This window comes from Protopterus annectens, chromosome 9.part0 (genome assembly GCF_019279795.1).
Source record: "Protopterus annectens isolate FY-2018-M chromosome 9.part0, PAN1.0, whole genome shotgun sequence".
Classification (NCBI taxonomy): domain Eukaryota; kingdom Metazoa; phylum Chordata; order Ceratodontiformes; family Protopteridae; genus Protopterus; species Protopterus annectens.
Window position 1 is genome coordinate 469,936,866 of NC_056743.1, and position 15,000 is coordinate 469,951,865.

Here is a 15,000-nt window from a genome sequence, read left to right on the forward strand (position 1 = left end):
AGTAGGTTTTCCTGTTAAAGATGTTGCATAACTTGTGTATGTATGCATTTCTCTAAGACTTTAGAGAGACGAGAGAGGATAGCAATAGGTCTGAAATTAGAAATTTCTGAGGAGTTACCTCCTTTATGAATAGGTTGGGTGTAGACTTGTTTCCAGATAGATGGGACTTTAGATTCAGAGATGGAGCGATTGATTATGATAGATACAGGCAGAGCAAGAGAGTGAGCTGCTGTCTGGAGAAAGTATTATGGGATGTTATCAGCAGATACAGATCATGGTTTTAGGCTAGACAGCAGGATTTTTATGTAGGTGGTAACAGGTTTGAGGGAGAAAGTGTTTAGAGAGTTAGCAGTTGAAGAAGGGTCAGGTCAGTTGGGGGCTTTGGTTAGGATTAAAAGTTTAGATATTGATTCAGTAAAATAGGTGTTGAAGGTGTTGGCAGTTTCATCTGGTGATTTGCCAGGGCATGGGTTAGGTGAGGTAGGGTTACCAGGATGTAGTATTTGGTTTATTGCATTCCAGAATTTCTTTGGATCAGATTTTAGAGTTCTCATGGAATTGTTGTAAATTTCTTTTTTGTCTTAATTGATGAGTTTTTTGCCTGATTTCTTTGTTCTTTGTACCTTTTTAGGTTAGCAGGGTCTTTAGAGTGTAACTATGTTTTCCAGGCTCTATCTCTGTCTTTCATGAGGTTGCATGTAGTTTTTGATAGCCAGGGGGATATATTAGCTTTTATCCTTATTTTATGGAGTGTGGCTATTGAGTTTAGGATATCAAGGAAAGAAGAGTTGAAGGCTAGGATGGCTTCATCTAGTGGGAGCTGGGTAAGGACGTTCCAGTTTACTCTAAAGATGAGGGTTTTAAATGTATCTGGGTTGAAGATGGAGAGATTGTGACAGGTGATTGATCTGTGTGGTTTAGAGAGATGGTTAGTATACTGTACCTGAGCACTTTTATGGGTGAGTGGTCACTCAAGAAATCAGGAAGTGTTTCAGGATTATGTTATTTAGAGGGATTAGAAACAAGTATCCAGACTATGAGGGTACTGGGGGAGTGAGAGTTATTTGAATGGGTTGGTTTTGAGATTAGCTGAATAAATCCATATAGATTTATGTGATGTAGGGAGCATAGGTTATTAAGGATTAGCCAGTTAATGTTTATATCCCCTAGGAGGATGGTTTCATTAGGGATGTTCTGTGAGAAATAGGAGAGAATGCTTTCCAGCAGGGGACTATTATCACCTGGTGGAATGTAAATGGCTGCTATGGTGATGGTAGTATAGTTACTGAGTTTAAGGTTGACTGCCAGTATTTCAGCAGGAGGATCAGCTAAAATTCGACCTTCACATAAATAATTGTATCAGGAAAACCCATCTCAAACTATGACTTTTATTCAGAAACAAAACATTTCTCACCCATGAAGCTAGAATTTCTCTCACACATGCTTCTCCCCCTGCTTAACATATTGCTCACAAAGTCTCACTAATCTAAACTCCTCTATACTTACTAAGCCGGAATCTACATACCACAAAATAGCTAGATTTGCAGCTCAGTAAACCTATACATCTTGCCAATGTCTCTCTCTAAAACACTTAAACTGGCTTGAAGTACTTCACCTACTCCTCTTCTCACAACTTTAAACCATACGCTCATTTCTATATCCCCTACAAGAAACCTCTGCAGCTCATCTCAGGATCTATTAAATATTTACAAACCCAAGTCTAAATCAGGGTGCAACATATATAACTACTATGCATGCATGGAATAAACTCCCACTTGAAATCACAAGTCTTACACATCCCAAACAATTTAAACTAACCACAGAAGAGTACCTTAAAGGGCATTGGATCTTCCACTGTTCTTACCTTCCCTGAATATATTCGTCTAACTTATCCCTCTTTCTCCTTACTCTCCACTGTCTCCTCTTATAACCAACGTATACGACCTTTGACCTACTCTGTCCTTCATCCCACCAAGTCGTCTCTACACTTCCCTTTTCCTCCCTTTCTCTGTAATTACCACTTAAGACTTTGGGTACCGTATAAATATATATATGTATATATATATATATATATATATATATATATATATATATATATATATATATATATTATATATCATTTGTATTTCAGTACTGTTCCTTGTTTGTCTTTTGACTTTAATTATTTTAGACTTACTGCATGTGATCTTAAATTTGCATGAAATGTTATAGTGTTTGTATTATCTTAGCTTAATTTTGTTCTGTTTTAAGTTTGGAGCTTTTCTCCCCGGGCTTCTGCTGAAAAAGGGCTTCGGCTCATTAAGACATTCCCGGTCAACAAATGTAAAATAAATAAATTTATATATATATATATATATATATATATATATATATATATATATATATATATATATAAAAGTCATCCCAAGCTCTAATGTCTGGAGTGTTCATATTTGTAAGGACTAGGTTATGGGTTATGGTAACTTAATTCTCTAACAACTGTGTAAATATTCTGAGTCAGTACTGTCTTTCTTATGGGTTAATAATTCAAGTAAAGACTGTGGAGGGATTCAGTCATCTTTTCTTATCATGAGTATCTCATACAGCTATATGAAATATTTAATTCTGTTTCAGTAGATTAGCTCTAAAGATTAAACTAACTTTTTTGCCCGTATGAGTATGTACAGTGTTATACCATGTGAACATCATGAGTTTCAGCCATGACGGTTATTTCTCCTTTCCTTTTATAGGATGCTTCTGTGGCCTTGGTCTGATTTACTTCAATAAATCCTGCAGCATGCCTCCGATCACCTTCAGTGACCTACCGTTAAACATTTACATTGTCATTTTTGGGACAGGAATTTTCGTCTTTGTCCTTAGTCTCATCTTCTGCTGCTACTTCATTAGGTAAGTGTTAGGCTTACTGGTACTAAATAATGCATCAGAGGTTCAGATCCCTGCTGTTACTCTTAGTGAATGCTTTAAGTGTAGCTCAGCTTACAAAAGGTCAGAATTACAAAAGCATGTCAGGAGACCAGCACTTCATGATGCATTTACTATACAGCTTAAAATGACAATTTGCATAATTCTTTGTATCCAGATATTGAAATGAATTTTATTTATATGCAGTTATCAAGAAGTCATTTCATTCTGGCTGGTCAGACTTGTAGTAAATGAAGCCAGACAGTAGGAGATATTATTGTCTATCTCTGCAGCTTAGCTCTGCATTGTGTTATATTTAGCCCTCTTGGAATTCAAATGAAAGGACATACTGAGCACTGTTATGTCCGTTTCTTATAGACTAATGGTAGATTAAAATGTCATATTTTGTGGCATGGTATGAACTGGTTTCATAAGTGATAATTCCCTGGATTTACAATGACTCACCAGTGCCGTAAGTCACATGTCTTGTAATGTACTGTGCTTTTAAGTCAGGCCAGTTGAAAACTGAATGCACATCGGTGTGACTTAAAGGTTGTGTCAAAAACATATGTGAGTGCGTATGTTACCTGTGTTTGCATGTGTGTGTGTGTGTGTGTGTGTGTGTGTGTGTGTGTGTGTGTGTGTGTGTGTGTGTGCGTGTGTGCCATACCTCTCAAACTCTTAGTGCAAGAAATCTAGACAAAGCCTAAAATAATGGGGGGACAAAAGCCCAAAAATAGGGACACATTTTAAATATTGCTCTTATAAACTTAGAAAGTTAATAGACTAACAGGTTTTGCACTGGCATGCATTTGTTTGAAGGATATGAAGTCTGGAACTCAAATGTATGTCATTATTTTGTGACTTCAGTCCTCAGTGATTTGCCAGAAAACCTCAAATTTTATGAGCAAACCAAGTATATGAGGTAAAAATCTGGACTGTTGAGAGGTCTGTGTGTGTGTGTGTGTGTGTGTGTGTGTGTGTGTGTGTGTGTGTGTGTGTGTGTGTGTGTGTGTGTGTGTTTGCATGTACTCATCTATGTGTGGGGGTATGTCTTTGTGCATTTGGATAAATTGTCGTTATTATCAGCATAATTCAGTGCAGCTATGTTAGTGTTTTCTGTGTCACATGTCCTTTGAGTCAGTATCTATAATGTCTTCATAGCCATTATTCCCAAATTACCAGTGCAATCAACTATTGAAGCTGAAAGCCTCTCTTAAAGTTTCTGAAGTATCACTTTTACATGTATATAATTTGTATTCACTAGTACTGTGCCTTAGTGTGCTTTGTTAAAGTCACAAGTAACATAACACGCTGATTAACAACACCTACACACACTAACTACAACGGACAAACTATCATCATTCTCCACTTCAGTAGGTTGTACACTCCAATGACCCCCCCCCATCCCATCCCATTCTGCATACAAAATACAAGAAGAATGACTAACACAATAAACAGTTACTTAACCATTCCCTTTTCTAGAATAATTCACTATGCAGCCTAACTCATTGTACCTCTGTCAGCTGCGACCTTAGGCATTTCTCAACAGCTGCTTTAGGGGTAAAGTTCCTTAGCGTAGACAGTAAACTTATTCACGTACTTCCTGCTATTAATTAAATACATCAGGAATATTTTCTTTAGGTTTGTGGCTGAACATGCTACTACCAGAAGGTTATAGCTTAAAGTTAGTTGTGTAAAATGGATCTCAGCCGGTAGCTATAAATGCATGATTGACAGCATTGTTGCCTGCAGACATTACAGACAAATTGGATCTCAAGCTGATTTACAGAATTCTAAGTACCCAAGAAATAAATACAGAACTTAAATCAAGAAAGGCAAATGTAGCTTTTCCCAAGACTGCTTTATCATGATACTTGGTGACCTCATGACCTTCTGCGAGGAATCAGTCATCATATCAAGGGTCATCAGTCAAAACGAAATGCTGTGTGATTAGGGACAAACACACACACATACACACACACACACAAACACACACACACACACCCACACACACACACACACACACACACACACTCACACAGTAACACTTTACTTGGGTCACACAGACTGAATACAGGTTAATAGCTGAGGAAGTATCACATCAAGACCATATTACCAGGAAATGTGTTAATGGGTAGTAACAATGACAAATAGGATAGTGATGAGTGATGTGTATCCATAGGGGGCTAGGGGCTAGAAATAAAGAGGGGATGCCATCACTATACAGAGCCTTGGTAAGGACACACCCTGAGTACTGCATGCAGTTTTGGAAATCAAACAAAAACAATACTTTAGCAGGGGTTTGTGTGTTGGCATAGTGGTTAATTGCTTACCTTACAGACACAAGGTGCAGGGTTTGATTCTCAAATGAGATAATTTCCTAGGTTTCAGATGGCACACAAAGGCAGTTAGCCTAACAGGAACCTATGAGTTAGACAAATGGAAACAGTCCAGAAATGGTCAACGAAAAGATGAGTGTTATGGAGGGAAATATATAGGAACAGAAACTAAAAAGAACAAACTCTTTTGTCCTGAATACAGAAAAGCTGGAGGGGGCATGATTCTGATTCAGAAGATAATGTCTGGGAGATATGAAAGGACCTAACTCAGTAGAAAGGATAGAAGAGAAAGAAGAGGCTGTAGTCAACAGATTGAAAGAATAAATAGTCTAGATCTGAGACATTCTTCTACATGGATGTGGTGGTAGATAAAACAAATGGGCTGCAAGAGTGGGGGGATAAGAAGAAACTGCAGATGTATTCAAGGGAAAATGGCACACATGGGGATTAAGGGGCAGACAGGTGAAGGAAGAAAGAACTGTGGTATACTGAATCCATTAAAAGGGCAAACTAGGTAAACAAAATGGAGCAGAATATTCATTCAGTCTTCTGATCATGAATAGAAATCTTCCCTTCTTCTCCCTAAGCTGAGCTGTTCTCATTTCATGTTTACCTGTATTTCAAGCTCACCAGCTGTCTTTAGCTGGAAAGAATGAACAGGGAAATATGATTCATAATGTGTGAAAAATCCATTTCTGGTAGATGCAATTCTACCACCAAATAGGTCAACTATTTTGCAAAACAGTTTTCAAAAGTTTCTTAGTCACTTTTTTAAGTGAAAAAAAAGGAGCATTTAGGAAGTATACCTGTCACTTTTAGAGTCTGTCTTTTCAAAATTAAATTGAAAAAAATTACTGTGATAGGCTGGAACTACCCAATCAACAAAGCCCAAAAAAGTAAATTGTGTTTAGTTTTCAGTTGCTAGTTTCATCTGTCAATAGAATTTCCTCTTGAATCACTGGTACTACAACTAGTATTTAATCTTGACCCCTGCAGTAGCGTAGTTAACACATGTTTAGTCTAGAGATGCTCGTACCATAATTTACTGGATTCAGTCCAGAGTTTCCAGGACTTCACTATGCTTTAGCATTGTAACTAGCACTGTATGTCTCTAGGATATAGTATAAGTATACAAAGCAATTTGTAAACCACCTTTTAAGACATTATGGGAAATATGAAAATTTTGGCAAATGGGCTCAGAAATATCAGTGACACAAATTTTTAATGATTTAGAAGAATCTTAATAAGTGCACAAATCACAGAATTATAGCCTTGAACCACTAGTACTTGTAATCAAGTAAAATTTAACAAAGGCAGTAGAGGCCAGGATTTAGTTTTGGGTCACTAACACTATAACTCAGTAAGTTTAGTACTGGTCACTAGTACTGTAGCTTACTAAGTATTTAATAGTCACTAGTGTCCCTTGCCATCTTCAGGAAAGTCCTTTGCCTTTCCTTTGCAGAGTAAGTCCTCAAGTTAAGACTCTTGTAATAATGACTTAGGCAAATGCAATCATTTTGCCTGTTGCTTTCAGAAACTGTTAGCAGTTTGAGTCTGGATGTTCTTTTAATGCTTTAAGTTCAGTTATGGTCTTTACAGGAAGAACTCTGCCTTACTCTTCAGGGGATAAAAGTAGTGTATCTCAGTAAGTAACCCCATATTCAAGACTAGCACTACGCCATTGGGATCACAGTTGTGAGAGTGCCTCTAAGATAACCTCTCTTCCTAGTAATGCATCTCATTGAAAATGTGCCAAAAGTGCTTTATGTCTCTGACTTTTGTCCCACGTCATGAGTGCAATAGCCAGAGCCAGAGATCAAAGTCAGTTATCAGTATCATAAAAGGTGGTGAGATAGTATTAATTAATTTCAGTCATCACTTGCTAACGACATAACACGTTACACTTTAGTTCAATAATAATAATAGTAATATAATTTACTGCCTTGTCATTCTGAGTCGCTAGCACCAGACCTTTCTTCCAAGGTCATTAATACCTGAGATTACTAGCCTTTACTAACATCTTCAATATCCCACCCCCAATATTTAGTGCATGTATATACAGAAGACTAACTATGGACATATCATATTACCTACGAGCTAAGGAAGACAGTCCATGCACTGAACTACAGAGCCACACTTATAACATTTTTTTCCAAACTGTAGATCTACATTACTTTAAAACACACTAAGGTTCTTTCAATTTTTTAAGACCAGCTAGCAAGTTATTTCAACATCTAACCACTGTCTGTTTCTGTTTGATATGTCTAAACCAAGATAACCAAACAATCATCCTGAAAAGCACTTTGAAGAAGTAACAAACAAAACAGTGTGTGATATGCTAGAGAACAGACACACAGGATATGCAACCTTTCATCATCATCTAGACTTGTAAGGCAATTATTCCTGTCGTATATTTCCTCTAAATCTTGTCAAGTTTCAATATATGTAATTTAGTGTAGGTGGTTATTCTAGTTTAAACCTAATCAGGGGGGAAAACAGCTAAATCATAACAATGTTCCTGTGTGTGTGTGTGTGTGTGTGTGTGTGTGTGTGTGTGTGTGTGTGTGTGTGTGTGTGTGTGTGTGTGTGTGTGTGTGTGTGTGTGTGTGTGTGTGTGTGTGTGTGTGTGTGTGTGTGTGTGTGTGTGTGTGTGTGTGTATATATCTATCCATAAATAAATCTCATATTGTCACATCCTGATACACAGATGTAATTAATTTGCTCATTAAATAAGTATTTATCATCCATGTATATGCTTAAATCTCCCCACAAAACTATTTTCTCTATTAATATTTTGTTAATGTTATACATAGTCTTAAATCTAGATGGGCCAAAGGATGTGAGTTTAGTTTTCATAATGTTGATTATTATTTTAGAGGCCCATGTAGACAAGTTATTTAAGGCAGGTGAGGTCTGTAAGTCCCAGGGTAAATTTAAGGGTACCTATCCTGTTGTTTAAAATATGTTTGAAAGATGACAGGGAATCACATTGCTTGACATGTAGAGGAGTATATTCCAGAGCACAAGAAGGAGCAGGTTGATAAACCTATCTGTCCACCTTGTTTTATTTATTTCCCAATATAGTTTGAGATCTCTGGTCAATATCTTACTTGTCAAGAGAAAGGAGGCCAAGAATAGAAGGATCCCTAATGGCACAGTAAGCAAGTCACAGATCTCTCATCAGTAGCCTAACTGACAAGGAATATAGAGACAAGCATTTCAGATGCTCTTTATTTGATTTATTTTACATTTGTTTACTGGGAAAGTCCGACTGGACACAGGTCCTTTTTCAGTGGAGGGCCGGGGAGAAAAGCTCTAGTTAGATACATAGTGTTTCACATTAATATTACATAAAAATCACATCAGTGCAATAATACATGATAATAACATCTCATAAAATGTAAATAGTACATATAATAGAAATAGATGGCCAGAGAACATAAAATGATGATGTAAATTATACACTCAAAATCTAAGATGAGAAGATTAAAGTTAAAAATACATTGGAATACTGTAGAGTACAGGAGTACACAAAAAAGAGTACTATGAGATAGAAAGACCAGTTTTATGTTAGGTAGTAGATGGAATACAGCCCCTAGCTTGAGCAAAGTTGTTTAAAAAACAGTTAATAGTCAGCAATATATGGGTTCTGAATGGTGAATTAATGCTATTGTGGCAAGTGAGTATGAACATAAGGGTTAGTTAGTAGTGGGTATATTATTTTTGGGGTGGTGACAAACATACCTGTCAACCTGGAAACATCAAAAATCTGAACAAGGCCCATGAAAAATATACAAATCTGTACGCTGATTAATGTAAAATGTGCATACATAATTATGTAACCCCGCCCACTCCAGTGGAATTGTGGGATACCAACTTTCAAACACAAACTGAAGAACAAACAACCAAAATATGGCACCAGAGTCCCCCTGCAGCCATTCCAATGTCCCATTACCTGGCTATTTCACCCCATTTACCATAAACACTAATGTGTGCATACTGCTTTACTTCTACAATGATTTGGATTTTATTTTTACATTTTATAGCACAATGCACAAACACTAATTGAATCTCAATATCTGCTAAATAAAGCAATACTGTCTCACAATGAAAAAAAACTTGGTATTAAAACTTCTATGCCCTTGAAACTCACATTCATTTTAACAGCATTGAAACCCACACCACATCCAAAGAAAATACATCTTGCCAGTGGTGGATAAAGATTACCTTTGAAATGTTTTCAGATCATAGGCCCCTTGCACACAAAACAAGAAACATACATGCGTTCTTTGATAGACCTTCCTGACTTTATTAAATTATATTCCTTGTATAATACAGCACACTTTTTAGACTTAAGTTAGAGCGCATTTTAAATTTATTGTTTGAACATTTTTCCAGTAGGCAATGAAACAAAATGCATGAACCAATGATGACAAAACTGCTCAATTCATAACATTTCCATCATACAAGTCTACTTACACACACACACACACACACACACACACACACACACACACACACACACACACACAGACACACACACACACACACACACACACACACACACACACTCGAGAAACGCAGTACCTTAACAACAAATGCTACAAGCAGGATAACTCCGGCAGCAGACCAAAATGCTATAAACAAAATATCTTAAAAGCTCTGCAGCTAACCTTAATAAAAAATGCTATAGCTTAAGGAGAAATGCAGCAGCAGTACCTTAATGAACAAAAAATGCTATAAGAAAAATAACGTTCCCAAGCAGGATAACTCCAGCAGCAGCAGTACCTTAGTTAAAAGCTCTGCAGCTAACCTTAATGAAAAATAAGCAAAATAACATTTCATTCCCAAGCAGAAAAGCAGTACCTTAAGGAAAAACATTCACAAGCAGAAAAGCAGTACCTTAAGGAGAAACGTTCACAAGCAGGATAAAAGCAGTACCTTAAAAGCTCTCTGCAGCTAATAACGAGAAGCAAATACCTCCTGAAGAAATGAAGATAAGCAGCAGAAATAAACTCCAAACCAAAGTCATTTCCTTCATATCCATTCAAACAGCAAATGCCTGCATGTGAGCCCTAGAGCTCAATTCCGACAGGCTGACGGAGCTGATGGCATTGAGCACGTGATGATGTCAGCTCAACAAGTGTGAAAAGAAAACAATTTTAAAAAGCTTGGAAAAAAAATCAAAAATGAAGGGGTGCCACTTGGGAATTATGGCACCCCATTATTTGGACCCCAAAATGCAATAAAAACTGAGTAATTCAGTACAGTTGGGAGTTATGGTCACAAATTGCTGATTAACTGTTTATCCTCGGGGGGGGGGGTTACAAGAGCATAACCAGACCTTCATAAAGTAAGCCTTGATGAGTTTTTGGATTGTGTGGTGGAGTTATTGGAAGTGAGGTGGCAGGGTAGGTTATTCCATTCTTTTGAAATGGAATAGTCAAAGAGGGATTTCCTGGCTTCATTATTGTGTTTGGCGACTTGCAGGTGGTTTAGGGTTGCTGATCTTAGGGTTCTTGTTGTAGAATAAGGTGCAACTAGTGACTGGAGTGCTGGGACTTTAGTTTGGTAGTGGTATAGCTTGTGTGCCAGCAGTAATTGGTTGAGTTTTAGTAGGTGAGGAAGTTCTAGACAATGTATCTGTTTTAGTGCAACACAGTGATGGGTTCTATAAGGGGTTTCTGTAGCCACTCTAGCAGTTTTGTTGTAATAAGGTTCTAGCTTGTTTAGGTTGTTCTTATGAAGGTTAGTCAGTATTGGGGTAGTGTAGAGGAGGGAGGACAGTAAATGTGTCCTAGCTATGGTAGATTGAGTATGTTTAGTCAGATATGATTTGTTTTGATAGAGGAGCCTGAGTTTTTTATGCACTTTTTTAATAGTTTGGGCTATATGAATATCAAATCTAAGTTTATTGTCTATTTCTAATCCCAAAAGTTTGGTATGAGAGGTGGGGGTGATCTGGGTATTATTCATGGACATTGTGATAAAGTTGTCACATGGAGGAGATTTTCCAGGTCCAAAGATGAGAAGTTTTGTTTTATTTGGATTTAAGATAAGTTGGGAAATTGATGAACCAGGACTCTGCTAGAGAGAAGCATTCTTGGGTTATTGAATGGAGGTCATGTAGTGAGTGGGCTGCACATATAAGGGTGGTGTCATCTGCATATTGAACTACTGAGGCATTGGGTGTGGCAGTGGAAAGTTGGTTAGTAAACAGGGAGAAAAGTAATGGGGCACGTATAGAGCCTTGAGGGACTCCTAAGATATTGGTAGTAAAGGGCATAGTTGGTTCTGCCATAATACAGCTTGTTGACACCCTGATAGTTAATCTTTAAACCATGAGATGGAGGGGGTGCTCATATTTAGGTTGGATAGTGTAGTGAGGAGGTTGTTATGGTTGACCATACTGAAAGCTTTGGATAGGTCTAGAAAAACAGCTGAGACTAGGAGACCCATATTTTTATGATTGTTGACTGTATTGGTAAAGGAAATAAGAACAGTAGTGGTGCTATGGTAGGGTCTAAATCCATGCTGATATTTGGATATAAGGTTGTTTTCTAGAAGGTAGTTCATTAGCTGTGCATATATGACTCTTTCTAGTATTTTTGGTAAGGGTGACAAAATAGCTATAGGTCGATAGTTGTTTAATTCTATGGAATTGCTTCTTTTGTGCAATGGATGATGTGGGAGATTTTCCAGAAAGCAGGTACTTTACACTCTGATATTGATCTGTTTATTAGAATTGCAACTGGATGAGCTATGGCTTTTGTGGCTATTTGTAGGTATTCAGCTGGTAAGTTGTCAGTGGCCAGGGAGGTTGGTTTTTGTTTGTGGAGGAGTTTCAAACTGGAGTTGACTGGGAGTGGTTGAGGCAAAAAGGGGGGGGAGGGGTTGTTGTCATAGGTGCTTGTGTTGACTTAGGTGAGGGGTGGATCATTGTTGCTACTTTTGGTTAAGGTTTCTGCAAGGATCTACACAGTTTCGGTAAAGTATTTGTTAAACTGGGTGGGGATATTTTCTAGGCAATTGGTTATAGCTGGAGTTGGTGTAGCAGATTTCCCTGGTAGCAGTATAGAGTTTACAGCTGACCAGAATTTTTGGGGGTTGTGAATATATTTTTCTTGCAGGTTTTGATAATAGTTAATCTTATCTAGTTTAACCTGCTTTTTGGCTTTATTGCGGAGCTCTGAGTAGTGTTGTTTAGTGGAGTGGGTTCTGTTTTTATGGTAATCTAACAGTGCTTTGTTCCTTTCTTTGAGGATGGATTTAGTAGCACTAGATAACCAAGAAACATATTAAGCTTTAGTTATAATGGTTCTAGTGGGTGCGTGATGATTTAGTATTTGTAAAAATGATGTTTTAAAGTACTGGACTCCTTCATCTAGGGGTAGTTGTGTTAGTAGTTTCCAATTGAATTGTTTTAGGGCAGAAATAAAGTCATCAGGTTTGAAGTTCTTTTTGTTCCTGACTACTCTGAAGCATGGCTGGGTAATTTGGTGAGTTCTTTTTCTAAGTAGGAAAGTAGGGTGGTGGTCACTTAGGCTGTCTAGCAAGAAGCTTACCAGAGATGCAAGTGAGGGATAAGTTATTAGAATCCAGTCCAAAATGGATTGGTGCTTAGATGTTTTGTCAGTTTGAGTGGGAGTTGAGATAAGTTGTGTAAATCCATGAAGGATGATGTGGGTAGATGGATTTTTTCCAGGACAGTTTTGCCAGTCTATATTAAAATCTCCTAGTAAGATGGTTTCCTGAGGAAAGGAGTTTGAGATTGATTCTAGTTGGTTTTCCAAATTAGTTGTGTTGCTGACTGGTAGGAAATAGCCTATGATATTTATATGTTTATTAGCATTTAGTTTCAATCTTGTAAGGATAATTTTTGCATTATGTATGTATGAAATCTTGGCACCTGGTTGTTCTAAGTTAAGGTGACTTTGGTATAGGAATGCTACCCCCACCCCTCTCACCTTTCCTGTCTGTTCTATTGATGCTGTAGCCTGGTATTATAATTTCATTGCTATTCATATCTCGTTTAAACCATGTTTCTGTTAGTAGTACAATTTCTGGCTTATATAATGCTAATAGGGCATGCAGCTCATGAACTTTATTGACTATACACTATACTCCTAACATTATGGTTAACAAACAGAAGAGAGGCTTTCTGTCTCTGGATTAGTGGTGTGGTGAGATTGGAGTCTGAGTTCAACGTGATGGTAGGCCCTGGGTTCGGGTGTATGTTGCCACTGTTAGTATATTTAGAATATGAGAGTAGAGTTTATTAATTTTATAGATTATTTTTTGGTTTCATGAGGAGATTTGGGATTTGATTGTATTGGTCAGTAGTTTATATAAGTAGTAGTCAGTGTGAACTGGTTTAAGGAGGCCAGGATGTATTGTGATGTATGAGGGCAGGTAGTTGTATATGGCAGTTGAAGTTTGTTTTGGTGAGGAGATGTCATATTTGAAATGAGTGTGTATGTGGTGGGGGCTGAGAGTTGGAGCAAGATGATAGTGGTGGTTGAAAGAAGAATGTCAGCATGTAGGCTATGGGTCATGTTATCTAGTATGGATAGACTTAGTGGGTAAGGTAGAGTGTATAGTTGTATGGAGGAGGTGAAGTGAGGGTGTGGTTTGGTTGTTATGGTGAGGTGGGTGTCACAGTGGAGTATGAAGGGTAATTAGTTGATGGCTGGAACTAAGTGGTAATTGAAGGGTGTGGCTGGTAGCTATAAATGTAACTGAAGTTGGGGTGGGTGAGAATGGGGGTAGGGTAGGGGAGTGGAGTGAGCCTGAATGCAGCGAGTTTGGCCCAGGTGTAATAGGGCAAAAAAAACTTTTTGAAAAAAAAAAAACAATCAGTTGAGGTTTACTATGGTGGATATTCTGCAGGTAAAAGTGCATAGCCCTTTGTATTTAGTGGGCTATACTGTGAGGGAGTCAAGGAGATATCAGGATGCTCTTATATACACACACACACACACACACACACACACACACACACACACACACACACATGCTCTTACTAGCTAAAATGTTTGAGATCAGAGATCATTTTTGTTAGCAACCTCAATATATGCCAGAGGGTGCTTTATAATCATGACGGGTCTGACTAGGGCAACATGTAAAGAAGCAATGACTTCCTCTGTTTTAGTAGAGATGCCTTTGGCAATTACTTTCCAAAAATAAATTAATATTTAATAGTCTTCAGAAATTGTATAAAATATGTGTGAACGCTGATGTCCTGCAAATAAAGACTAAATCAATAAGAGCTCACTATCTAGTCCTGCATATTTTGCAGTTTATTACATACATCATACCCAATGAAAAATCCCAGGTCACTTTTGAGGTTCTGATATTTTGAACCATTCTTGCAGCCTCTCGGTTGTTGTCATTATAAACTCAGCATAAGACGTTTATGTAACAGTTATTTGTGATTTTTTCTTCCAAAAGTTCTAGAAAGTTCCACACAGAACACTTCTACTTGTAAGCTAACATTTAAAGCACTGATAGTGCTATAGCATAAGAATAAATGCAATTGGTAGAATAATGATTTTTCTAATTAATAGAGAACTGTCTTCAGTTTCCTTCAATAATTTATTTACATTTTTTCCATGAGTTTTCTGATGCTGATTAATGAGCAGATTGGTCTGTAACTCTAAATTCCTTTATTTTTGTGAACTGTTCAGTTTAAAGCAGTTTTCCAACTCCTACTATAACATATTTATTATAAATATCTTCTAAAATATGGCACCCAGTT

General features: G+C 37.4%; 2 protein-coding genes across 3 annotated transcripts in view; both read left to right on the plus strand.

Moving 5' to 3' along the window:
- MAK16 (MAK16 homolog) overlaps window positions 1-15,000 on the plus strand; it is a 1,440,501-nt gene that overhangs the window by 661,162 nt on the left and 764,339 nt on the right. The window lies entirely within an intron of this gene.
- The window catches only part of RNF122 (ring finger protein 122), a 493,201-nt gene that overhangs the window by 189,807 nt on the left and 288,394 nt on the right, over window positions 1-15,000 (plus strand). For both annotated transcript variants that reach the window (XM_044083009.1, XM_044083010.1), the window contains exon 2: window positions 2,730-2,886. In XM_044083009.1, coding sequence (XP_043938944.1) covers window positions 2,730-2,886 — 157 coding nt within the window. The remainder of the gene's footprint in view (window positions 1-2,729; window positions 2,887-15,000) is intronic.